The sequence below is a fragment of the Sturnus vulgaris genome, chromosome 11 (genome assembly GCF_052056855.1).
Source record: "Sturnus vulgaris isolate bStuVul1 chromosome 11, bStuVul1.hap1, whole genome shotgun sequence".
Classification (NCBI taxonomy): domain Eukaryota; kingdom Metazoa; phylum Chordata; class Aves; order Passeriformes; family Sturnidae; genus Sturnus; species Sturnus vulgaris.
In genome coordinates this window covers 16,611,294-16,638,587 of record NC_142253.1, presented here as the reverse complement: position 1 = coordinate 16,638,587, position 27,294 = coordinate 16,611,294, and the positions used below count along the sequence as shown (strand labels likewise).

At 42.4% G+C, this 27,294-nt stretch overlaps 1 protein-coding gene across 3 annotated transcripts in view; it reads right to left on the bottom strand.

Moving 5' to 3' along the window:
• Nucleotides 1-27,294, bottom strand: part of RAD54L2 (RAD54 like 2) — a 68,042-nt gene that overhangs the window by 27,598 nt on the left and 13,150 nt on the right. Inside the window, exon 2 of one of the 3 annotated variants that reach the window (XM_088171621.1) lies at nt 18,968-19,174. In XM_088171621.1, coding sequence (XP_088027747.1) covers nt 18,968-19,118 — 151 coding nt within the window. In that variant the 5' untranslated portion in view covers nt 19,119-19,174. Of the gene's footprint in view, nt 1-5,033; nt 5,778-18,967; nt 21,436-27,294 lie in introns of those variants that run through there. The other 2 variants (XM_014869705.2, XM_014869704.2) reach the window with 2 other exon arrangements.

Sequence of the window (27,294 nt, the reverse complement as noted above, 5' to 3'; positions counted from 1 at the left end):
CGGGCACTGCGCCCCGGCCAAGCGGGCAGCGGGAGCCGCAGCCCCGGCCCGGGCTGGCTCCGCTGAGCACAGCAGGGACCGAGCCCCGACACTGCTGCGGGCCCAGCGCTGCGCCAGGCCTGCTGTCCTGCTGAGTCACAGCCGCGCTACTGCCAGGCACAAAGGCGTCCTTCGGGCTGAGCTGCTCTCAGGGGAGCTTCCCTCACCTGTCAAAAAGCACGTACATCTTCATTCCCCTTGCTGATTTATCTAGGAGTTAACCACCCCAGTCTGTCGTTCATACTTGTCGCTGTAACCAGACACAGAGTCTGTCATGTTGGTATAACAAAGAGCACTGCTTGAAGTCTGAGTAATGTGTTTTTCATTTCTCTAAGTATTAGTAAAACGATCGCTCGCTGTGGGCTCAGGACACCTACGTGAAATCTGCAGATTGCTGGTGAGGGATGGCAGGCTGCCTCTGTCCCCAAAGCAGGACCAGAGGATGGAGGGAAGAGATGAGCTCTAAAAAGAAAAAGCCACCAACACTGACTCCATGGGCCAGAGCATGAGCAGGGAGCCAGACCCTGAGCACACACAAGTCAAGCCCATCTCCAGTCTCCTTTGGCAAGAAGTAAGCCCTAATCAATGGAAACCTTTAAAAGATAAATTACAAGGCAGCACTGCCCTTCTTTTTTCCTTCAGATATCTTTTAGCATATCAGTTGCTGATGAGGTTATGCTGCAGAATAAAACTCCTTTCCTGGCCTGAAGGAATCTTTCAGGAACAAAAGGCAGCAGAATTGAAGGGCAGGAGCAAGGAATACACCACCCAGAAACCAAAGGGAAAGGAAGCAGCCACAAAGTGCCGAGAGGCAAACTGGAATATCAAACAGCCAACTTTGGTGACAGGCGATATATCTTCTAACCCTGGGATTATGCAAGCAGAACCAGGCCCCAAATACCCAAGAGATCTTGTTCTGGCTGGGCCTCAATGCTGCGGACGCTGAGACCCGGGTTACATAAACACCAAAGAGCACTTATATAACTGTTGTATGGCACAGGCTCGCAGCCTCTGGCACCCCATTGCCACTGGAGTGTGGCGGGTACCTGCTCTGGCACCCAGCCCCTCCAGGACCTCCTCCTGTCCCTGCACAAGCCCCTGGATGCAGCCCAGGTGAGGTGCCCATCAGGTCGTCCTCCCTTTCGCAGGCACCACAGGCTCATGGTTACTCTGGAGCACTGGACAGTCCTGTGTCCATTTCCAGCTCCAATATGCTCAAAAGAGGGTTGTGAAACTTCAAATCAAGCATTTTCATAGTGCTTTGATTCGGCAACACCTGGAGAGATACAGAATGCTGCTACCTGCCATCCCCCTTCTAGATATGTAATCAAAACTATTTTTCTTGATGAAAGTCCTCCAACCTAAACTGCTCCCTCCTGCCATGCCCTCTCTCTTTTGCAGACACTGTGGGCATTAGTGAAGACAGGGAAACAAAGACAGGAAAGGCACCCACTAAGGTAGAGAGGGAAGCAGGGATCAGTCCCATTTGTTCTTTAGCCAGGGGTGTGCGAGAGCAATGAGTTACATAAAACTACTGCTCTGGAGTCAGGAAGTGTTTCAGGCTGAGTGCTGGAAGTTTTCAACAAGCTGTGCGCAGGAGGGAACTGAAACCTCCCCTTTCTGGTTATCCCAGTTAACTAGTAACCCAGAATAGAGTTTTGTCAGCCAGATTACGAAAATTACCATGGGGATCTAAACCACAAGTAACCGGATTTAACCTTATTTATTTTCACAAGAGTTCAACTCTTTAAAAAAAAGAAATATGATCTAGTTTACTGTGGTGGTTAAATACTGATTTAGGTAACAATGATAAATTTCCCCTTTCCAGCGTCAGAAAATAGATGCATACGGGGGCTTGACACATTCCAAGCACAGTGAATCCAGCTGGCTGCTACCATGACTCTTCTAGGGATAAATTTCAGGGACTAAGAAAAGAGGACGAGTAGGGGAGCAAGCATTCTGCATTATGCAATGATTACATAAGCATTAATTTACACTAGGTAGCTGGGAGTTGTAGCTTTATACCAGCATACCCTCAGAGCAATGAGAAATAATAAAGAAGGGATTATTGCTGCCACACACTTCCAAGGCCACCAAAACGGCAAACAAACAACAAGCACCAGTTGAACTTTAATCTCTCCCTCAAACTCACACCACAGCTTTGCTCAGGACCTGCTAACAAGGACAGGGAGAAGAGGAGAAGACAGGTGACACTCACTCCTAATTTAAAAGAGTAGCATGGGAAATAATCCCAGCTCAAGGCATCCTCCAGCATCTGAGTCCTCCTTTGTTGTTGCTCCTGATGGCAATGGTGTAAGAGAGGAGTGATTTCAAAATTATAATAGTGTCATTTGTACCCTAGTCAGTGTCAAAGGAGTTCATGGCCATGATGAGCTCCTCACAGTAACCTGTGAAACACCTTCCTGTCCATCTTGCAGAAGAGGAAACTAAATCAAAGCAATCAGGTAGGCATCAGTGCTGAGTAACTCAAGTTATTGGCTCTCTGTCCTATGCTCTAACCAAAAATTCTCTTTCTTCTCCTCAAATATAATTTCCTGCTTCAAAAAAACAAAACACAGGTGTGGATTTTTTTTAGAACTGTAACAAAGCACAGAACTTCAGCTACATTCCCTTTTTCTGCCTCAGTCTCTAAAGTAATTTCAGAGGAAGTTTTAAGGACTCTGTTTAATGAGGGAGGCATCACTTGGGAGAAAAATTCAAATTGTTGAGTTTGAGCCTGTGTGCCACCGCATTCCACTGGCACTTCTCCCATCGACTGCAGCCAGAAAAGTGACCGAGAGCACTGGAGAAAGTTAATAAGACCAGGATGAAACACCATGGCTGAAAGAACAATCTGTTTCTAGTTTTCCTTTCCAAAGTATTCGTGCTGCTAAAGGAGTTTGCCAAAAGGCTGCAAAGTTGTTCGTGGCAATCAGACTCAAGCAAATTGAAGTCACAATATGACAAGAACCCCCTCACCCAAAATACCCAACACCCTAAAAGCTAAGCACATTACAGCCTGGAAAAGAAGCAGGCACCTGTTCCTTCGTAAGGTTGCTAAAATGACAATTATCTCAATGGTCAAAAAAGAAATATATCTGTATATCAGGAGGAATCAGGGGTCTTTACATAAAAGACATTTTTCTTGCAGGACAACAGGGGGATAGGTAGTGTGCTGCAACAAACCTTGATTTACTAGCTGGTAGGTGCTACCATAAAATAATTAAAATTTGCTCTAATTTTCCAGAAACATTTTTTAAATAACAAAAAGCTATCACAGTGCTGCATATACAGGTGCTTGCTACTTTGAAGTAGCAAAGAAGTGCTCAGGCACCTGAAGTGAGGAAAAGCCATATAAACCTGAGAAGAAAAGAAACACTGCTCAGTGGTTGAAGCACAAAACCAGGGAAGAACATGATGTGTAAGTTCTGCACAGACTCACTCAGTGACCTTGTACAGTTTATCATCTCTCTTGGGACAGGAGGGTTGTGCAGAAATGTGATGGAGACTCTCCTGGATCCAGCAGCCAGAACAGAACCTCATTAGATCAGTTTAAAAAGCTTCCTCAAAGAGAGAGAATTTTCTACTGCCAGAGACTTTGGTAGGGACTGTGACAAACCGTGCCCCAGACTCTACAACTTGACGAGTACAAGGAGGAGTTAATTTGCACTTTTGCTCTCTTACTTTTGTACAAATACCTTTCCACCCAAAATTTTTGAAAGGCCTCTAACCTTGTATTCTCCCTCCATCTATGACCTACAGTCTCACTTCCAAAAGCATCTTTCCCTCCCTGTCTTCTCTTTTTATACGTATTATCTAGACTAAGTTACATAAGCCACTTGTATCATCACCCAGATTCCTCATTTATCTAAACTCATTTTCTACTGTAATTCCTTTCTTTTCTCAGTTCACATTCTCCCAGAATTAGCTTCTTTGTCCTGTCACCACAACCAAAGAAATAAGATGGATTTTTTTTTAGAACCCCCCTCTTCCCACTAATGGGTAACAAATATTGCATGGCTTATTTCTATAAAAACTCCTCATGACAACCACACTGCACTTCTTCAATAAACCAGGAATCCAGAGCTGGAACTCCTGGAGACCATTTCTGATCAGTCTGTTAGGTTCATAGCATGACTTTGGAAGTATTTGCCACATGAACAACATGCCAGAAGCTTGGCATCACAAAATACCTCACCTCAAAGTAAGAAGTTAAATTACAAATTTAGAAAGTTCTTCAAATCAGAACCAAGTTTTTTCTCCAACACACAACATCTTCCCACCAGCAAACAAATTAAGTGGCAGCTATCCCCAAACTGTAAATTCCTGTTAGGATTTCACCAGCATCTTCCATTTGATAGGGGGGAAAATAGCCAAGTAGCTTTTAGTCTCTTAGGCACTAATTCGGGGATCTGGAGCAAGCACCAACAGCTCTGCCTGGTGCCCAGATTGCTGCCCAGTCAGCAAGTCACCAAATATTTCACTGACAAAAGAAGCTCTTCAAACTCTTATCAAGTAGGATGTTGCAGGGAAAGCATACACATAAAGTCAAAGGGGGTGGGGGAGAGGACACTGGATATAAAATGAAACTGCTATTAACAACTGCCTCCTCTCTTGGAAAAAATAACTTTCACAGCATCACAACACAACAGCAGCAGAAACACTAACAGCTAGACCCAGAATGTCACATCACCAAAGACTTCTGATTTATAGGCACAAAGAGTGAGATTCCTTCTCATGTCTTCTCCATCAGGCCAACAGGCACTGTAAGGCTGTGAAATCTCAACCTCTTCCATCCCTGCCTGGTACTAAGCACATTAAAACCTGAGACCTACAGAAGAGCCTTGGTTTCTGATGCTTTTTACTAGCCTCTAAGTGGGGTGCTCCAGCCCAGAGCTGGAAAATGAATGGCCTGTGACAAGGAAGCAAGAGAGAAAAGAAAACAAAGGAGTAAAAGAAAAATAAACCCACAAAATCCCCCACCTGTATCCTACCTGGAAATTGCTGAGACTCATCCAAGAGTAGCATGCTGCTCAGTGCACCGAGGCGAGCTCCTTGCCTGCACACTTGTTCAACGTGGCCTCACACTCTCAGCTCTTCTGCTATTCTTGTCTCAGGGTCTTCAGGACAAAAGTTTCCAGTCACTCCTGACAACTCCTTATCTCTGCCCACAGCCCAGCGAGCACTAAATCCACTCTCACTGGCTGTTCAGTTCGCAGGCGGGAAAAGACTCCTGATAAGGGAGTCCGGGGTATAGGCAGGGAAACCTGCACTTAAAGTTTCTGAAAATAACTTTGGTAAATAGCTCCTAGTGCTTGAATCCACCCAGCTGGTGTGACGAGAAGCAGTACGTATATATCCTCCCTGCACCCAGCCGAGACAGACCAGGGTCACTGTTATATAACTGGTTAAATATGCCTCGTGTTCAGCCTAAATAAAAATTGTCACTATCTCCTCCCCTGCTTGGAGAGTCAAACAGCACAGCCCTGCCCGAGGTAGCTGCTGCTCCACCGGGGACCGATGCCTAGAGCTGTGCTGCCGGGACGGTTTGGCTTCCTTATGTGCTCCCCATCAGCGGAGCGATCTCAGTTATGCCTGGGAAAAGAGTTTTAGAAGAGAGAAGAGGAGCAGGGAGGCTGAGTGGGTGTGTACGGGGGAGGTCTCTCTCCTCTGGAGCAGCAGAGCTGCACGCCGTACGGATCAGATCCCATTCACTCAGCCTGTGATCCAGTTCAACTAGTGGCAGAGAGCAAGACTGAGAATAAAATAAAAATCCTTACATAACCGTTCAGGCTCCGGTGGGGCCCCGCGCAAGGGGAATCCCAACAGACAACAGGACGCTCAGAGCAGGGGACGCACAGGATCGTAACTCTGCTCCGAGTTTCAGAGCACGTAAGGAAAAGTGGGTGGAAAGGAGATGCAAAAAAGGAGAACAGTCGTTCAGGCTTTGAAAACAACTGTGATTTTATGAGCTATTTACGTGATGCCTGCTAATTTGCAAGAAACGTGGATAGCTGAGACTGAGACTTGAGCAATTTGATGGAGCTGGTAACCTGTTTGCACAGTAATAGGTGGAAGAACATCCAATCAGCAGCTTGTAGACCACTGCAAGTTTCTTAGTTTTCAGGAAAGAACTTGTCAGAATTTGTGGAGTGGGATATTACTTTAAGTGAGCTTTTGTCCCAGTCATTCACCTGCACCAGGACAGGCACAAGAGAGAATAAACAAGTACAGAGTAAGTCCTTTAAAGCTGTGGTTGAACCCCATCCTGCCTAACCTTACAGAGACTTCATCCATGCCCAATTCCCTTCACAGGCATATCTAATGCCAGTAATAAACAGCAAGCCTGGGCTGAGAGACACGTAATGAAATGAGCTCGCTGGTAGTGAGCATTTGTCCATGTAACAAAGTCAGCTGTTTATTGAAACAACTGTTGAGGGAGCGCTGGGACAACCAGGACATGCACAAGAAACCCAAAGCAGGCAGTATCTGAACAGCTCCAGCACAGACCTGCAGGACTCCAGGACAATGAGCTGCACTCACAACAGCAAAAGCTGATCTAAAGGTCTGCAAGCATACCTAGGGCAGAGCCCAAGTTCCCCGTTGTGTGACTCCAGCATTTTAATTTGACCTTTTATTTGAGAGGGTAGCAGGGCACTGCAACTGCTTGCTGCCATCAAAACACTCTCAGTGCTTCAGGGTACATCCTAACTTTGAAACAAACCCAAGATGGTTTTTCATAATTAGAATGATATAAATTTTACCCCAAAAATATTAAAAAATTTAAAAATATAAAATAAAAAAAAAGAACTACATTGCAATTAAGACACTCAGTTACAAGACAGCCTTTCACCTATGTCACAGATTCAAACAGTCTGGTTGGCACACAATGTTTATCAAGGAAGAAAAGAGGGACAAATATATTAAAGAAGTCCATAGCCAAGGATCTTGTAACAGGCCTTATAAGGACTTTGTAGGGTTGGAATAAATAAGCAAATATGACCTCAGCATCTGACCTAACAGATTTATGAAACTGGAAAGCAAGATTTAAAAGCAAGTACTGGGTAAATAAGACTGGATATTTGCAAAGCATACAGTGCTGATTTTGGCTGGGAGAGAGTTAATTTTTTTCATAGCAGCTAGTATGGGGCTATGCTTTGGATGTGTGTTGGAAATAGAGTTGATAACAGAGATGTTTTTGCTATTGGGGAGCAGGGCTAACACAGTCAAGGCCTTTTCTGCTTCTGACACTGCCCCACCAGTGAGGAAGCTGGGGGTGTACAGGGAGTTAGGAGGGGACACATCTGGGACAGCTGACCCCAAGTGGCCCCAGGGATATCCCAGCCCATATGGTGTCATGCTCAGCATACAGAGCTGGGGAAAGGAGGAGGAGGAGAGGGAGGATGTCCAGAATGATGGTATTTGTCTTCCCAACTCACTGTGGTGTTTTCTTGGGGATGGCTGAACACTTGCCTGCCCATGGGAAGGAACTGATGAATTCCTTGTTCTGCTTTGGTGTTAAACTATTTTTAACTCAACCCACAAACTTCGTCACTTTTACCCTTCCAATTCTCTCCTCCATCCCACTAGGGCATAGTGAGTGGCTGTCTGGGGCTGAGCTGAGGTTAAACCACAACACATCCATATTACAGTAGTCAAGCATGAGAAAAATGGAAGTTCTATACACTGGGGGAAAAGGAAACCTACACCTGTCCTTCTGCACACAGCAATAAAAAGGAATTTTCTTCTTCACTTTAGTGTGCAAAATGGAAAAGGAATTTTTCTAGCTCTTCTACTCACAACAGCCTGCTGGTGAGGCTACCACTGTTAGCCAGGATAAATACATATTCACACAACCAAGAATTAGATCTGCCTGAAACAGTCAGTTTATAAAATGATCTCCTCATGGAAGGTAATCTTGTTACAGGTAAGTCCATTTACTGAATAGCTTTTCTGTGAGGCCAGTCTTACCAGCAAGGAACAATGTTCTCCTTCCCCTACAGGGTCTGAAATCTTATGCAGCTGTCACACCTCACCTTCCTCTCTCAAACCACAAGCTCTTTGCAGTTGTACAAACTGTGCAGTAAGTCACAAGAGGCTTCTCAAAAAGCTTTTGTAATGTGAGAGATTCCCTTGCTAACAATTTAGGAGACTACCTGTTAAAAAAACCCAAATAACACTCTGAAGTTTATGTTTTCATACTTGACTGTAAAGTGTTTCAGGACACTAGTTTCTCTATATAGCAAAGAACATGATCAAACTGAAGTCTGTTTGAAATTTCAACAAAATGTCCCACAACATGCATTCCCTTCAATGTGGAGTAGTTCCTTCCTCGGTCCCATGCCTGTTGTCCACCTTGAACCTCTCAACCCCTGCCCCACGGGCTGAGCAGCTCCATGACTGCTCAAGACTGACCTGATCCAAGCCCAGTGAGGACAGCATCAGAGAGCAGCACTGCATCAATGATGTGCCACCCTGCTCTTGGTCCCTGCAAGCTGGGGTGGTTCCCTTCTCCCCAGGCTGTTCACCCTCATCACCACCCCATAAGGCAGAAGAGCCCCTCCCTGCCCACCCCCAGCTGCTCCATGCTGGCTGCACAGCCCCTTCCCCACCCCACAGCTTTCTCCCAGCCATGCCCCATATCCACCAGCTCCTGCTGCACACCCCACTGACCTCCACTGCACAGGGAAGCTGCCTATTAACCCAAATTGTTTGTAAATTACTGAACGTGAACTAGGCTTGACAGCCACATTTCACTCTTGATTAGCACCTGCTAGCAGCACATACACATATCATTACAAACACTTTCCCTGTCCTAGTTTCCATGTTGTTTTAGCAACACAGAAAACACACAAGAATACCAGGTTTGAGTTGGACACGGTATAAAGTGCTGTTTATCCACTCAGAACAGTTCAGACAGAATCACACTTGGACTCCACAACACTCTGTGTTAGCAACTGAGTATTGCTGGGCTTTGAGAATCATTTGCTTTTTAAACAAACACTGCATTGCAAATAAAAATTCTTTTTGATAAGATCTAAACCAACCATGGAAAACCAGAGGAGTTTTTCCATTGACTTCAGTGAGTTTTAGACTGAACCATAAGGCATAAAATTTGATAAATCTGGGGTTTTTTTCTCATTTTATTTTATTCATATAAATCTTGGTGCATTTTCTTTCCCAAACTCCTCTAAATCCTAAGTGTGAGGAAGTTGGGAAGTTGTACATAATATAACAAAAATCTAATTGCACAAACCACAGGAAGTGACACCATGCAGTGCCTCTTGCAAATGCTTTTCACACTGGCACTGTGGCAAAATACACTGCTTGAGATTCCAAGGCTTTCAAAGGTTGCTTAAATGTACCAAAGAAAATAAGCTGTTACTAGACAAGATGTAATGATTCAAAGTCGAAGAATTTATACCATACATATTTATCATCATTTTAATCAAAATTAAAATCCATTGAGTTACAATCCCAAGTACAAGAAATGGATTCCTCATTTCTGTAATTTGCTAAATTTCTCTGCTGATGTAGATGACACAACATATTTGTGGACCACTGAAGAGTTTTTTGGTACAACTTTAATTCCATTCATTTTCAGCTATGTCCAAATTCGACATAAATCACAAGCTGATTACACAAAAGTACCACTTTTAAATTGCTTCTACCAGTTCAAGTATTTAAATACTTTACATACTTGAAGATTACCTGCAGATGTTTTAATTGCAAAATTTCTTTTGACAGAGATTTAAACTAGAAGTTTCTTTCACCTAGCCCAAAAAGATTTTATTTTGTAGCTTTCTCCTGCCTCATTCCTATTTGCATATTTGCAAGTGAAAATAAAGTCCTCTGACTCCTACTTAGAATTTTTTTGAGGCTCAGTCAGTGAACTGCATATTGAAGAAAATGTGAACAAGACATTTTAAATATCTGCAGTACAAAACACTGTTAATAAAAAAATACTTTGATCCAAACAATGAACCAGACACTTCTAAAAGTCCAAAAGTTCAGTGTTGCAGTTTCTTTAAAGCCTAAGCAAGAAGTTAAAAAGATAAATAAAGGAAATAACTGTGATGTGATACTATGTTTTAAAAACTGAAGAATATTTCTAATTTAATTAAAACAGTTCCTCACCTCCTTCCACTCTTTCGTTTAATATTACACTTGTATAACATATAGCTACATGCACATTTTACTTAACCAGTCATTAAAACCAGCACAATACCACATAAATTAGAGGAAAATAAAATTAAGGACCCCTTGCATGATTTTAAACTCAGATGAAAATCAAAGAAGTGTTTCACCTACTACATTTGAACATAAAACAAGGGCTGTCTAAAATGTAAACCAGAGGATTTTCACTTTGGTTTCTTCACACTCATCAGGTGAACTTGGCAAAGTGACTTTGCCACTCCTTACCTGTTCAAGAGGGACAATACCACATTACAAATTTGCTAATTAGTTTCCATATGATTTCATCACCATTACAGAAGTTGCAGATGAGGGAATACAGCATCTATTAGCAATGGTGAGGTGTGGTACAAAGCTAACAATCGGAAACATACATGGGGGAAAAGGCACCAAACAGGCCAGAGCAGCAGTGGGACTGTCCTTTGTTAGAGATTCTCTGGCTTTATGAAAAGAAAAAAATCAAGTTTTTGGCCAATAAAGTACAACCTCTATATCAGAAAAGCAGGCAGACCACTCGGAGCAATTCTCTGTTCAGTTAATGACTGCTCACTCGCTGACCCTGCTCCCCACACCTTCATGCTACTCTCACATTTGTGACAGCTTCAAGAGAAGAGATAAAACAGAGGCAAAAAAAAAACATTTGAGAAACTCCATACACATATATATAGAAAATGCAGAGCCATGGATGTGGGCTGCTCCTGAACTGCATAGAAAGATTCCTATTTTGTATTCCATCATACGCAATAGATCAAAGGGAAGGAGGGAGAAAAGAGGGAAAAAGCGTAGCTGGCTATAACAGCACATCATTTCACGGGATCTGCCAGTCCCTGCGCCCAATCGGCGGCTCTGAAGGAAGCAGAGCTCTGGCGTCATCACCTCCTTTTAAAGAAGTAAAGCAAGTCATTACTCCAGGTTATGTAACACTCAGACTATGCCAGACTTCGTGCCACCCTCTCAAAAAGGAAGCCGCTGTCACAGAGCCTGCGAGGTGGGCAGGGGAGTCACCGACGTTTTCTTTCGGAGCTTCTCCCGGCTCGGGATAAGCCGGGGAGATCGGCAAGGAGCGCTGGCGTTCGGACAGAGCAGGCAGCGGCAAAGGCTCAGCACTGAGCTGCACCATCGGCACTCCGCAATGCCCTGCGCAAGGGCTGCGGGACAGCTCCTCAGGATCTCATCCTTCCTTCCCACAGCAGCCCCCAGGCCACACCTCACCCCGCTGAGAATAACCTAGTTCACAGGCTTAGCTGGAATGCTGGAGTCAGTCAGTAAAGCCCCCGAAGCTCGGGCACCGCTCCTCCCACTCTCCTCCCCATTCCTCCCCGATTCACTGGCAAACAGCCTGGAGGCGAGGGACCCCCGCCGCCCTCCGAAACTGCCCCAACACTGCACAATGCCCAGACAGGCAATCTGCAGCTTCGGGAGATAACAAACATCCAGCGCTGGCTCTTCCCAGCAAAGCACCCAAGGATTTTTCTTGAACATCACCGTTTAGTGAATCCAATAAATCCAGTTCAAGGAAGTTGGGCGCAACAGAGTCCGCACAAGGTGCTGGGGACAGGGACCCTCGGTGGCTGGGCAGGGCCAAGCCCCTCACACTGCACACACAAACATCAGTTGCTCTGACACACACACCGTGCTCCCGGGAAACCACCAGGATAAAAACAATGGGTAAAATCTGCAGTCTTCTGTAATGAAGCAAAGTTCCTAGAGAATCACTGGGTCTTCTGCCTAAATAAGAGGCAAACCTCCTCTGCAATTTCAATGTGACCCTTCAGTATTACTAGTTAACCATGTCTGCTAAAACTGTGATTGCTACCATCCCTGTCTCTTCCTACCTTTGAAACTAACTGCGTATTTTGTATTTTATTCAGCTGGACTGTGGAAACATAGAAGCAAGCCAGCCAGCTCCTAATTTTTTGGGTCTTAGGAAACCAACACAGGTCTGGAACGTACGGTTTGTGGACACAGACAGTGTATGCTGAACAGATACAAAGCTCTTACCACTTTTAAGAACTGAGAGAACAACAAAACCTCCTCAACTTCTTCGTTATAGTACATCACCTGAGAAATGCATCCACTATCTGCAATTGGATGTACATTTACTGAGTTACCCACAACCATCTGAGGCTGAGCCAAACACTCTGCCCCTGTAGGATAAAGTACATTTAAACACTCTGATCCATAAGGATCATTTTCTAATGTAATGCAGTTTCCTACGACAATGTGATTAAGTTTAAACACATACCAATAGGCAGGATATCAATTGATAAAAGTAAATTCTTTTACAGGTAGTAATTGCTTTTGTACCTCTTATGATACCACACAAGCCATCCTCTTGGCAGGTAATTATTGCCTTGGAAGACAGTCTACATAAAGGTACTACAAGCATGAAAACCTACCTGGCTTTTAAAGGACATCAAAGTGCACAGTGGTACATGAAAGTTCACATCTGGCTCTTTACTAAGACCAGAGCCATTGCATAGGCAACAAAGCTAGACTTGAGCAGAGGTTTCCCCCGGGATTTGCCCTTCCAGATTCCTTGGAAATAGTACTGATGGGCTCTAGAGGGAGCTGCATCCAGCCCCAAGTAACCAAAATAAAAGAATCTACACAGGGAAGTCCACCAAGAGGGAAAATGTGAGATTATGTCAATCACCATTCTTCCCTTTCCCCAAGAAATCCATCTTGTGCACTGTAAACATCCACTTTTAGATTAAACTTCAGGATTATGATTTATGGGGACTCACCACTCTGGCACTGGTACATACAGAACACAGAGGAGTTTACAATTAAAGCCTCCCTCATTATTATCTTCAGTGCTTTTCTAGATTTAGGAAAGTCCTTACTTCTGTTTCTTTCCATACCTTTTACTCCAACTCATCCACTTTCAAACAACAAAAAGAGCCTGCTCTCCACTCCAAGCTTACTGTGATGGGCTTGTGCCTTTCCTTAACCCCAGCACCTGCCTCCAGCTAAACAAGGACAGGAGATCAAAGCCCATGTAAGTCTGAGGCAGGAAGCACACAGGAACCAAGGCCACCGTGCCACACACTGCAGCAGATGGAAGCAGGGCTCCTCAAAGAGCAGTCCTGTTCTCTGAGGCTGCCTCGACCTTGGGATGCCCATCAGCCCTTGGTGCCACCTGGAGACACAGCTGTGAAAGGGCTCCTTCTAAAAGGAGTGGAGAGATTAAAGCATTAAGTACCTAATTGCTTCTCCTCTTCTTAAGAAATAAATTAAATTTTCTAGCAGATAGGAGGGACAACTTAAAACCAGTGTTTCCTAAAAGAAAATGCTGTGCAGTCTGGTCAAAAGTAGAAGACAAAAGGTTTCAGGTTGTTGGAACAAATCTCCGTTTACTAACGCCAGCAGAATCCTTCATTTCAGGTAAAAAGAGCAGGGAAATTAATTTCTAACAGCAGTTTCTCTTTTCTTCTTTTTATGTCCAGCGGGATGGGCCTTTCTAAATATGGATATAAAATGATATAGAATATGATACCATTTAGCAGGATAGAAGACTGTCTCCATACTCTGACACTCTCTCAGTTTCATACAGGTAAGTATAACATGACCTAATTCATAAGAATAACTACAGTCAAAAAGCAAAAACTCACGTGTTTGAGGAGGAGGAGCCTGCAAAATGAACAGATTTATAGCAAAGACTTTCCTCTCTTCCCAATAAGGACAGAGAGTTGCTCTGTTCCCGACCCCACACATGCAGCTGGGGACTCCCACATACTCCAATTTTGTTTTGTTCCAGCATTTTGTTGGGGAGAATAAAAGATAGAGAAGCACATAAATAACACCATCTCCAAAATGAGCAGCAGATCTCTGTACCTCAAGGTTGCATTAATGTATAATTCAAGGAAATATTAACCCACATTTCCATATGACTTTAAAAACAGATTTGCAAAATAATTTCAACTTTAATAACTCTAGGTGCTAATGAACTTTCTAGTAAGTATGGTGTTAACTCCTCATTTTTCCCATCAGATTGGACAAAGAAATTGCCCAGGCAGCTACAAATTGATTTCCCTTTCAATGTAATTGCACCCCACAATGATGACCAACAAAGGAGCATCATATTAAACAAAATCCATACTTGCTATAATTTCATGCCAACATTTTTTCCTTAACAACCAAATGAAAATTGTAGGAAAAGCTGGTCAAGCAGGACCCCTTTAAATGAACAGACTTTCCTCTAGTGAGGGTTCAAGGGAAGCAGAGATCTTTTCAAGCTTGGATCAGCAGTGGCTGCCATCTGAAGTCAAGAACTTCTGCCTTGGTATCAAGGAGGGAAGCTCCAAACTGTGAGTACCAAGTGGCAGCTCAAGTTCAAACAGAAAGCAGCTACTGAAATATCTTGAGGATCACGCAGGAAGGAAAGGTAGCCCTGTTTGAGCTATCAAATGTCGTAAGCAGGATGAGCAGTTTTAAGAGGCTAGGGTGAGGAAAAGGGTCTCTCTTTTGCCTCACTCACCTCATATGCCAATCTCTCAGATGTTCTGAGATTTCCTGATTTCCCTCACCCTAACAAGAAGCTGCAGTGCAAAACATCACTACACCCATGTGTCCTCCTCTCCTGGACTTGCTGTTCTGTATCACCAACCAACTCTGCTTCTTATTCACTCCTCTTTAAGAGTCTGTATGTCCACAAAACCCCACAAAAAACAGTCTTAGTTTGTTCCAGCATTTTGTCAGGGAGTAGGAGGAAGAGTATGTGTCTGAGCTGGGAAGAGGGAGCTCCTCCAGTTCTCCAGTAGTCAAACAGATGCCACAGAACTCACACATTCCCAACCCTGGGAAAGAAAGATGGGACAAGAAAGGAGAAAAAGTGCACAACACAGGGCAGGAGACAAGGCCAATTCCACGGAGTTTGTCTTATCACAACAGTATCATCTAATACATTATTATTTGCTGTTGCCTGGTATCTGTACAATGAAAACTGCAGCACTACTGTAGTACTGGAAAATTGTTCACTAGTATACCCTAAAATCACTGACTCCAACCCCAGTCTGCTGTACCATGCACACTGTAATGCAAACACAACTAGAAGCCTTTGAGGACAGTGTCTGAATGCTTGTGCTCATTAAGACATCTTTGAGAGAACTGAACAACCACTTCTACCCTGAACTGCACTTTAAGAAAGTGTTTAACCCATATACTCAGAGGTAAGAAAACAAGCAACTTGCCATCACTATTAAAAGCAGAATTACAGCAATATGTATGAATAAGAGATAATGAATTCCAGAGACATCAGTCAGAATAATCCAGAGACATTCCCAAAGTGGAAAAATAGCACAGTACAATGGGATTCATTCACACACTCAACAACTTTCCTTGGGAATGCTCTGAGGTATAAACAGTCCATGCATTTGAAATGATCTCTAAAATCCATATTGGAGGTTTGTTTCCTCTTTGCTCAAATTAGCTTTTATTCCTATGGAGTCCTACATAGCCCAGAGCAACCAGGATCAGAGAAAAAGTGCAGGACTTGAAACAGCCCTTTATCTCTACAGTCATCAGTACATCACATTTCTAGTGAAAACGACTCAGGGAGTCAACAAAAAAAATTCCTAGCAGTCACGCATTGCTATCACAAAATCAAACATGATAAAACAGGTGCTGCAACCCACAAGTGATGAGAAAACAGATGAAGTGGGCAGGGATGACAAGGCTGGAAAAGCAGTGGCAGCCTCTGGCTAGGACTGAATCGTGCTGCTGGGATGGGTGTGCAGTCTGGCACAGAAGGGGAAGGGGCTGTGTCAGAATAGGGATGTTCTGGAAGGAACATTCTAGGGAAAAGAAAGACTAAAGCTGTAAGAGCTCCTACACATGATGCACATGTTCATTAACTGGCCACCACTGACAAAATGGATAAAGGATGTAAGCTATGTAGCTATTAGCTTTCACTCCCCCAGAAATATTCAGAACTCTAGCTTTTCATGCTCTTTTATTTCCTTGAGGGCAGGGGCAAAAGCTGAAGAGGTGTGTTTTTCAACACTGAAAGCCTGTACCATACAAGCACAAACTAAACTCTAGACCACCTATAGGACAGCCTATACTAAATGCAAACAAAACCAAGCAGAAATGAGAAAAATGTACCAAAACTGAAGATGGTACTCAAGTACCAGAATATAAAAAGAACTCCTAGAAGACTATGAAATTGAAACTACGCACAAGGATTAACTCCACACACAACATGTATCAGAAAAACAAAAACAGGTTAAACATGCAAAACACAAATCATTGCTAAGTCTGAGGTGATACTATTGACCACCACCAAGTGTGGATAACACTATATTAACAAGGGAAAGTTCTTAAGTTATTTAAGCCCCCATCAATATACATGGAAATCCTAAGCAAAGCCACTAGTTTGCAAATAAACTGTAAAAAATGTTATTTTTCTAATTGATATAATCACTATTGTTTAAAATAAGTAATCAGTTTCAGTCTGGAGAAAATGTTTATGCAGCCTGTCACCCCTCCAAGGAAATAGCTGTGAAAGATTAATAATCATCTAAAGTTACAGTGCTAGAAATATGCACGAGCCCATCCCCAAGGGAAAGATCCCCCCAGGATCCCCAGTGGGATCAGAACAACCACAATACCAGGAGGGGAGGAGAACAGCACAGCTGGGAATAGGGAGAACAAAGTTTTAACAGAAATTATTAAAATTAAGCTTTTTAAAAGCTTCATACTATAAACATCAGAGCACTTCATCCCTTCTTATGAATAAAACTGTCTGTTCCAAATTTGGTATTTATGAATGAGATTAGTCTACAAAGCAGGACTACAAACATCAGATGGGCAAAATAAAATGAACCTCTTAATTCTGAAGCTGGTTATATTTCATAGGCTAAAGAGCAGGAGACTGGCTTATATTAGATCTAAGGTGATAGAGATGCCAAATGACATTTTGGAGGCAGTATGGAGCTGTAAAGAGATATCAGGAAAAGCAAACTGGACACCTCCATAGAAGATAATCATTATATATCTAAGCACCCAGAAAGCATTCTGATATTGTGGCAGACAGAATTAAAGCTGAACAATCTGAAACATCAGAGGCAATCTAGCTTTGCTCAGCTCGTGGAAGGGAGTTTTCTCTTGTACCTAATGAACAACCTTCAAAATACTTTATGCTAGTTTTACATAAATGCTTTTTGCAGTTACTCATTATTTTCTATATTTGTTAAAATTTCTTCTTAATTAGTCACTACAAATATGTAAAACATAAACGTTTCTAGTGTTTTAACATGAAAATAAATAGCTATCATTGGCAGTTCACCATCTACTGTATACCTACATTGATCTTGTTTGCTTTGGAATGAATACTCCTGACAAACAACTGTGAGTATTCCCTCACAATAATATAGATGTTGATGATAAAGTACATAAATCTATGATAAAATAACCATGGGGAATGACATACAGATACTCCATTCTGTTAATGAAAGTCTGGCAACCATGTCACACTTCCTCCTGCTCCTGGGAGGCTGCAGGGTCCTGTGAACAAAGTGGCAGCATCATCACCAGAATCTGAGACAGAGTCTTCTGTGACCTTGTAACTCTTATTTGTGTCAATATTGGGAACTCCCTTGTTTCTCACCTGAACTAGCACTTCCATTTCTGCTACTTTCTCATTAGAAAAAGCCATCATGTGAATAAAAAAAAAAAGAGAAATACATTTCTTTTGTGTAAACCTTTTTACAAAAACATTTAAAATCAAAACAGCACCTTCAAGTACCACGTGGCTGAAAGAATGTAACAACAAAGCAATTAACACTTGAGGACAACAATTTATTTTGAAGCCAAAAATTATTTAGTAACTAGAAGAGAAGTATTGTTTTTGGCACATTCTATGCTAAGAAAAGGAAGACTACTCTCAGTTGGTTTAGGTAGGTGTATTCAAATACCTGCATACCCTTTGAAGTTATTAAAAATTGCCATTTTAAGGAAGCAAATAGAGCCTCCCTTTAGGCTCTGGCTAGTTTTGTGGTACAAAGAGTTTGATGGCAAATTCAGCATAAGGAATTCCCACCTGAGTTCTGCATTCCTGTTTATGTGCCATTCTGGACCAATGAACACTTCTATGATTATGCTGGAACCCAGAACAGTTATCTAGTAACACTCAAATGTAACCTGCACAGCACAGGCCCACAAACACCTGTATTAGCCCTGACCTGAACTGCTCCTCCCCTGAAGAGGAGAGTAGGGCAGGTGGAACTAGGTGAGGATAGAAGGTGATAACTTACTCAGCACCTCCATCTTTCATCTTGTAAAACAAACAAAGGAGAACCCAACCTGCATTCTGGCAGAAAACATTTTCCAGCTGTTAAAGATGATATTGTCAATGAGCAATAATTGTCCATAGCATCCATCAAACTGTTTATGTATGGGGCAAGCCAATGACATAAATACATTTATTTTCACCAGATCCTTTAAATAATACAAGTAAATTGACTTATTTACTTCTTTATATAATTCCTTCCCCAAAATTTGAAGCTATTTAAAAAATTCTGTCCTCCTTACAATTTATACTTCTTTTGGTGATGGAAATATTTTTTGGCCAGGAGATCGTATTTAATATACATTAAATACCTATCTAAACTAAACAGCCACATAAGGGCTTCTCCCTACCAAGAGCAGGACAAATCCTAACCCTTACACAATCTCCCAAAGGGTGACAGCCAGGTTTCTGTAACAATGTATATTCCCAAGCCCATTCACTCACCACTTTCATCAAGTAAGTCCTCCTCATCATCCCCATCATTGTCCTCCTCCATCGCCTCCTCCTCATCTTCCTCCTCCTCCTCTTCCATATCCTCCTGCTCCAAGTCCGGGTCCAGGTCCGGATCACTCCCTGAGATTGACTCGTCTGACATGATTCCCAGTGGTGCTCCTTGTGCATTACCTGCTCATGTTCTACCGTGAGGCAGCCCTGCAAGGACACGAAAGAGGAATGTGAGCCCAGCAAATCCCAACTTTGAGCCTCAAGGCTCAGCATCATGGCAGGATTACTGCACATAAAAAAATTAAATCAGCCTTTAAAATAACAGATATCAAACAAAGCACAAAATCCTGGATAGAAAACAGATGCCATAAGAAATGGATCTTGATGAAGGCCCAGCACTGAAGAATCTCCATCTATTCATTGGTATCCTTGACATGCACACAGAAGGAAGATTCCTGGTATCAATGCCTGATTGTTCAAAGATGCAAAAATTAATAAATGATGTGAACAATTTCAGAACACTACCATGCCAACAGGAAGCATACAGAAAAGGAGCAGTGTCAGCATCCCCTCTGGATAGCTGTTACCCTGATCCCTGCAAACACCATCACTGTGCAGACATGGCTCAGAGACAGAAACTCCCTCCTGCCTCAGCTGTACCCACTGCAAAGGTCACCCAGCTCCTCATCACAGCCTGGCTGAACTCTCTCACCCAGCCACACAACAAAAACTGTGTTACCTTCATAGTTCAGGCAAAAAACAACAAAGATCCAGTTCTAAAGGTTGAACTCCCTTTGTAAAACAGGGCAGGAAGAAAAGTAAACACAAAGGAAGGATGGACAAAATTTGCATTTCCTTTCTCTCAAGGACAAGATCTGGGGCAGGTTGGGCGTAACTTCTCTGTTACACCAATCCAATGCATCACAGAAATTGTGGTAGAACATAAAAATAAAGCCTGAAGAAAGGATCAGAGCAATCCCAAAGTCACCAGTTTATCGGTTCAGACCGTGCACTGTCACTTCTGGACAGTGACAGGTACTCCTGAGCACTCCTCTTCCATACACACAGAATGATCCTAAAGGAGCTATGTAAGATGGATGAAAAGAAACACAACCAAGAAAGGAAAATAAAGAAGGCATCTTGATCTTAAGGAACATAAGCAAAGGATGTATTCAAAGATCAAGCTGCAGAAGAATTACTACCCACACATTCTCCAGAAAGCTATAAAGTAAGATGAAGGAAACATTTTCTCATCACTCACTTCCCACTGCCCCCTACTTATACCACATTTCCACTGTAAACTATAAAATGTTTGAGAACTATCAGCCACTTAAAACCAAACAAACAAAAAAATACTAAACCCCAAACTTCTAAGCAGATAAGGCAGTTCAAATATCTATAAACACTTAAAATTTTATTTAACACTTAAAATGAAATTTAAGCTGTGTTTTTACAGTTTTCAGATTAACTCAGAAACCAGAAGGTTAAAGATCTTAAAGTACCCCTGTAGCAGGGCTGAAAAATCTAACTATTGAGTAAGCTGAATTATTCCAGCTAAAGTCATCAGCTCCTGCTCTGCCCCTCTCAGCTCCTCAATAACACTGAAGAGTGTCAGAAAGAAAGTAAACACATGGAAGAGAAGGCTTTGCAGAGATTGGCTTTGGAACAGGAAACCTTTCACCACTCAGTCCCACGAGCACTTAACCACCAGGCAGAGACAACTGAAGTCCCTCCACTATTACATGTGTCACACAAAATAAGTTTGCTTAGTCAAGCAGATGGCAGAAAAGGCCAAAACCTGAATTAGCTCAGGTGGAACTGTGCCAGTTTACACAAGCCAAAGATATTAATTCAGCTTCTGTGGTCTGCTGGTAGGCAGGTACAAGCCCAGTTGCTGTCAGGCTGCTGCAGTACGGTCACCTCCAGCATCCCCTGTTTTCTGATGTCTGGTGACTTCAGTCAAGGGCTGCATACACAAAGCCATCTATTATCAGAAGTTTTTCCTAACAAATGTTGTGCTAAAGTCTATATGTATTTCAAAACAGTAGGTTATTTTGTCTTTTACATAGAACCAACCAACCAAAGAAACAGAAACACTGCTAATATGACAGGAATGAACTGTCCTCTACAAACAGCAAAAGCAGAAGTGCTGTAATGTCACTAAACACTCCAGGTCAAAGAATGACACATGATACAGTTTCTCCCATCAGTATCCTCCTGTGTGTCATTCTCTCATGTTCCATCCTTTGTCCCAGAACCTTAAAATAAAAAAAACACAAAACATACACTGAAAATTGTTTGAAGCTAGGATATGGGTCTCTGTATTTCTATAGATAAAATCAAACCCAGTGGAGAACGGTTCTCCCTCGGACTCGAATCTAAGCTTGATTTTTGTTTAGCAGTAAATACATGTTCTGTATAAGCCTGATACCCTCACAGCAGCCCTGGCCATATGTAGGAGAGTTAAACAGAAGCTTCTGAAAAGACTTAATGAAATCTTGCCGAGCTGGGTGAAACAAAGGTGGGGAACTCCTCTGTGCTTATTGTGGCGCTGCCGTTTGTCCCTGTCCCTTCCCTCGGGCCGGAGCGCTCCCAGCCTGCCTGGTTCAGCGGGAGCAGGCAGCAGGTACAGCAGGTACGCACAGCCCAGAGCCTGCCCTCGTTTCTCACACCGATCTGACCCACTTCGGAGCCTCCCACCAAGGGGAATTACACAACAGGGCCAGATTGTGGCTGCCACTACTGTTTTATGGCTGAGTTATTCCAACCTGCCCCATCTCCTGCCTTTGCACAAGCAGGCACGCTGTGCTCAGTGTTTAATCGCTGGAGGAAGGGCACTCTGTGAGAGATAAACTGATTACCTGCTCCTGGGCTCTTCCCAGTCCTGCTGGGAGCTGGTCCCGAGTGGGATGTGTGCCTGAGGAGAGTTACAGCCCCAAGAAATCCAAATCAAACCCTCTGCACCCCCCTTACAGCAGATAGCCAGCCAGCCTTCCAGCACAATGCCTCAACAGCAGTGAGGCTGCTGAGAAACCGGGCTGGGATATTAGGGAGAAACACTTGGAAAAATTCCTCTTGCTTACTCAGGGAGGAAAAAAGAGCTGTCATGTTTATCCTACCCAGAAGTTAAACCCTGCAATCAACTGCACATCAAATTAACATCCAAGACAGCCTCTCTCATGTATTATGTCCTGTCTTTCAACAGAGATAAAAATAGTTCTGAAGTTTTTTGGGCTTTGCTTTTTTAAGGTAGAACACTTCAGATAGTAAGTAAATGCCATGTGCTGATGACTGCCTCCTCCTCAAGCCTGCACAGAAAGGAGGCCCACTTCTAGATGAGGAAACCTTGAGAATTTGGACACATTTCTGTTGTCCTCATGTTTTTTTCACTCTGCAAAGCTTTCAAATCACTTCTCACCTATAAAGTTGAGAGAGAAATGTGAAAGCAACTTTTCCCCTTCTACACAATAGTTGTTCACAGCAGGGCTGTGTATGCCATGAGTGAAACAGCAACCATCAGGGAATGTGGGGACTTATGGCATTTCTGCACATAATTTTCATCAGAGGATCCACTAGCACTGTAAATACCAAACCATTATTTAATTAACTATTACAAATACCATCAAGTAAAAAGCAAGGATGCAGGACAAGGCAGAATGGATTCCTTCCTCACTTGAGGAGGAGAGGTTTCCCCTGTATCTACAGAAAGCCACAAAAGCCAAAGTGACTTTACAGAAGCCCACTACAACACAAGTGATTTAGGCACAGGATATGCTCCTTCCTGAGTACACAACCATCCCATGCAAATCCCTTCAGAAAGGGCAGGTTTAACACTAATGCTGCTCCAGTGCTGAACAGTAAAGAGGATTCCATCACCTCTCCAACCTCCAGCCAAGCCCAATATCTGGGACTCATCAAGATTTGTCCCTTAAAGCCTGTTTTGTAACCAAGACTTCACACTGGCTATTGTGGTGCCTGGCCATAAAAACAGGATCAACCACCCTGGCAAATCACAAGAGGATTTGCACAGACAGTTTCATAAAAACAGATATTTCTAAGTCTGCACTGCATAATGCTCTTTAGTGTCTGTTACACAGTCATGTTTGATGGCAATAATAATTTCCTTTTATGTTTTTCTTTTTTGTTTGGCAGCAAAAGAGTAAATTGGTTGGTTGGGGCCATAAGAGTCTCCTTAATACACTCAGCTCACACACAAACACTCCAAACTGGATTTGTATGAAGGTAACTGCTGGTTCCTCAGGGAAAATCTCATCTGTGTGTTAGATCACTACTAGCACCATTTTGGTACCTTATAGGCAGCCTTCAGTATCTAGCAGAACATTGCTATAAAGCACACAACTGCATTAATAAAACAACTATGAGCTTAAGCTTTTCTATGACAAAAAGTCTGGTTACAGTTTGCAAGAATAACTTGCAATGTTATTGCAAAATAACAATATTTCTCTGTTCCACTTAAAAATCTCGTAAGAAATAAACCTGAGATCAGTGGTTTTGAACAGCTTGACTCTAACAAACACTAGAATTTCTCTAATTTACATTATGCAACATATTAACACGTCTATTAAATTACCATGCAAAAAATGGTGTCGGGGGAGTCACCTAAAAGGATAAATATTTTTTCAAAAAAGAGTCAACAGTTTTACTGCACTAGTCCACCAGATCCCTACATGCTTTAAACAAAGCAAAGAAGTGTTTACTGAAAAATCAAAAGGAATTTATTCCCTCCAAATTGCATTTAAAGCCATCCTTAATAGATTACTTTGTGGTTTAAATCCCTTCTTCCTTTGCAGTCTGAGACTGTTGAGACTCCAGTTATGCAGTTCCTCTGCTGTAACTCACAGCTAACTGGTGGCCACATGCTGCTGGCTGGGAAGGAAGAAAACAATTCTTCATTTCATCTTGTTCAAATCACAACCTAAGTGGCATTGATCCTCTCTAACTGATGTGCTCTCCACAGGAGTATTAAACTGAAGGAAAAAGAAGCAGTGAAATCATAAATTGGGGAGCATCAGCTTGATCTGGACCACCCTTCTGAGGAAGGCAAGTGTGCTCCTCCCCACTCCACATAAATACTGAACAATGGATCTAGTCTTCACCCACACTGCATGTGAGCATTAAGAAGCCCACTGTGATTTGTGGGGAACAGGAACTGAGAGAAAAAAAATAACAGACTGCTTTTAGAAACACATCCATATATCCGTTTTGAGAGAGTTGCAGGACCTGCTCTTTTATTCTCTCCAGGCTAACAATCTCCCTCTTAAAAGGCACCACAAAACTAAAACCACCCTGAAACTGGTTGTTCCCTGACAACATAAACAACAAAAGCTGCTGCATAAAAGGGTGGGAGAAATGAAAATAAAACAAAACAACACGAAAAAAAACCCCATAAAATCAACCCATAAAGAAAGAAAAGGGAGAGCTAATCCTTCCCCTCTGCTGACACGACAGTGCTGGCACTGAGAATGTGACAATGAACATTACATAAGGCCTGGCTCCCACTTGGATCTGAACAAAAAGAGCCAGCGTGAGTCAATGGCAGCATCTGTAGCTCCTTACACAAGCTGAGCATCCATCACCTGCACTGGGAGCCGAGCTCCTTCTGCAGCTCAGCAGGGATGTGGGAACACCCTACTGCCCACGGTGGAAACGTTTTGTAACCCCTAAAGAAAACCTAAACTCTCCATAAGATGCCAGCACTCCCTTCCCTACAGACTTTGTGAGGTTCTTCACCTCTGGACACAGCCAGCAGAAATGGGCAGATGTTACTATGTTTGTATTTATGTATGTATATAACTTTTTCCCTAATCACTGATACATTGCTTCTAAAAGCAATTTTGATTAACCATATTAAAGCAGAAACTGACTTCCTATAAGTCAACTCTCTCCTTTCAAATACTCACAATGCCCTCACCAGTGAACCACCATAGAAGAGCAGTTTGTGTTTTACTGCATAAAAGTTCAGGCTACCTAAGGTAAGAAGCATGTGATCAGTTCTGTTCCAGTAATTACTGACATCTGGACTAACACCATCACAAAATAACAAAAAATTTCTCCTACTTCACAGAATCTCCATCTTTGTTTTCAGCTTTGTCAAATTCCATATAAATGGAATGCACTTGCATTACCTGCTAAAGAAAACTCTCCTTCCCTGATTACTGTTTCTTTCAAAGCAAACAGCATTTCAATATAAAAGTCACTTTTGAGTGTGTTTTTACATGTTTTGCCCATGCAACTACAGCTATAGAAAAAACAAGCAAGACCTGTGTAAGGAGTAAAACACTGAGAAAATATTTCAAATGGTGGGGAAAACCCAACAGTAGGGCACATTTTATACAGCAGATTAATTTGGGAAAGACTTGCCTACCTTGCATTAATGATAACCATTCTCAAATTCCAAAATATAAGTTTGAAAAGTCAGCTCATGGGAGAGATGTGCCAAGCCTTCTCTTCGTGAACACCAAACCATGTCAAGATGTGAGCCAAATCCCAAACAGGAAAGATAGAGGTAAGTGGAAGATCCCTCTGGAATTTAAGCTCTTGTCATACACAGGAGCCAGAGAAGAAGTTATGTAATAAATCAAGACTAAATTACATAAACAAAAGCAGTGGAACAGAGAGAAGAGAAAAGGCACAGAGCTGTTCCCCTCTCAAGGAAAGATCAGTCACTCTCACTCTTTAAAGACAAGCTGTGACTTTAGTCACTGAGAGATGCTAACATTATAGCTTACCTCCTTGAAGGGTATCCCTCAGAAACAGACTGGGATAGCTCATAAACAATGTTTTCATCTTTCAAAATGAGGAAAATTGCAAGTTTTCCAAATGTTGAAAGGTCTAATTATCTATCTATTATCTAATCTATCTATTATCTAATTATCTATCCTATTTTCTCAGTATCACCCCATCCACACACTCTTCCCTCTTTGCCTCCCAGAGAAGCACATTTCCTTACAGGGGCACAATCCACTGCCTTCAGCTGTGCCTCTGCTCAGGGAATAATCTTTCCCATCAGCAGCAGTGCAGGGCAGCCCACCACCCCTTGTGAGACAGACACCAGTCACATCCCACACTGGCATCACCAGACCACAGAGTAAACACAGCTCAACTCTGCTTTGGGTCATAGCTCTGCATTTCAGTACAAAGATCACTGAGGTCTGGGAGCTTGGTTTTGATGCCTCTTCCTTCTCCCTCTTCAAAACTCAACTTAAAATCTGAGGTTCTGGTTTATGTAGTTTGTAGAAAAAGGAACCATTCCACAAGGGTTTGTTCCTCTTTATTCCCTACCTCACCTCCAGCAATGACAATTACACCAGGGATGAGGAAGTATTACTTATGCCACCTACAGTTTACCAAAGAAACTTGAACATGAGCAAAAACAAGAAAGAGAAAAACCAAAAAAATCCTGAAATAGGAGGAAATGGAAAGGAACAGTTTTGAACTCATGTGATATGACAATTAGCATATGTTAGACCCAATTTGCTGCCAAGCAATCAGACATTAAACTAATTTTTATTGGATTCCAGTGTAGATTTAAAATCCATTAAAAGATTAAAAACTGTCATAAACTTCTTTCAGAGTCGTTCCCTCCATGCAACATTGCACAGTGCTGGAGAAACCTAATGTTTAAGTGCCACTTCTCTGGTAGTTTTGAGAACAATGTAACCAAAACCTGTTGATTTTTACCTTTCCCACTAAACAGGTCAAAATGAAACACTTACACTGATCCTTATCTATCCTGCACAAATACATCTGCTTTGATATCAATGAACATTGACACTATAGGCAGCTCACATGGAAAGCAACTGGATTGAAAGAGCCTCCTGTGGTTCTGTTAGTAATGGAAGTGCCACTTTGGTTGAGCTTTGCTGGCTGAAAACTTCCCAATGGTTTGGACAGGCCTGAAGGGGAAAATAATGCAGCTTACTGCCTCTCCCCACAGAGCAGAAATAACCCAACACACTGCTGAGGGGATTGTTTGGATACACACAAAAATCACCCCAATGGAGATAATAAATATTATTTCTCAAAAGAAATAGACCTATGAGTCTCATGATGTGCATATTATATGCTCAGCTTATAAAATTGTGAGTATACAATTCCACATCCTGGAGTTTACTTCCAAAAGAGCTTTAAAAGCAGTACAATGCAAGCTGGGCTAAGGAGATACAAAAATATTAACAAGAAGATAATATATCCTGTGGGACACCATACCCTTTTGGTAAACATATCCAACTGTTCTGTCCCCATTCATGCTAAACAGGATATTAACTACCAACAAACACCAGCATATCCAATGCTAAGCCAGGAAA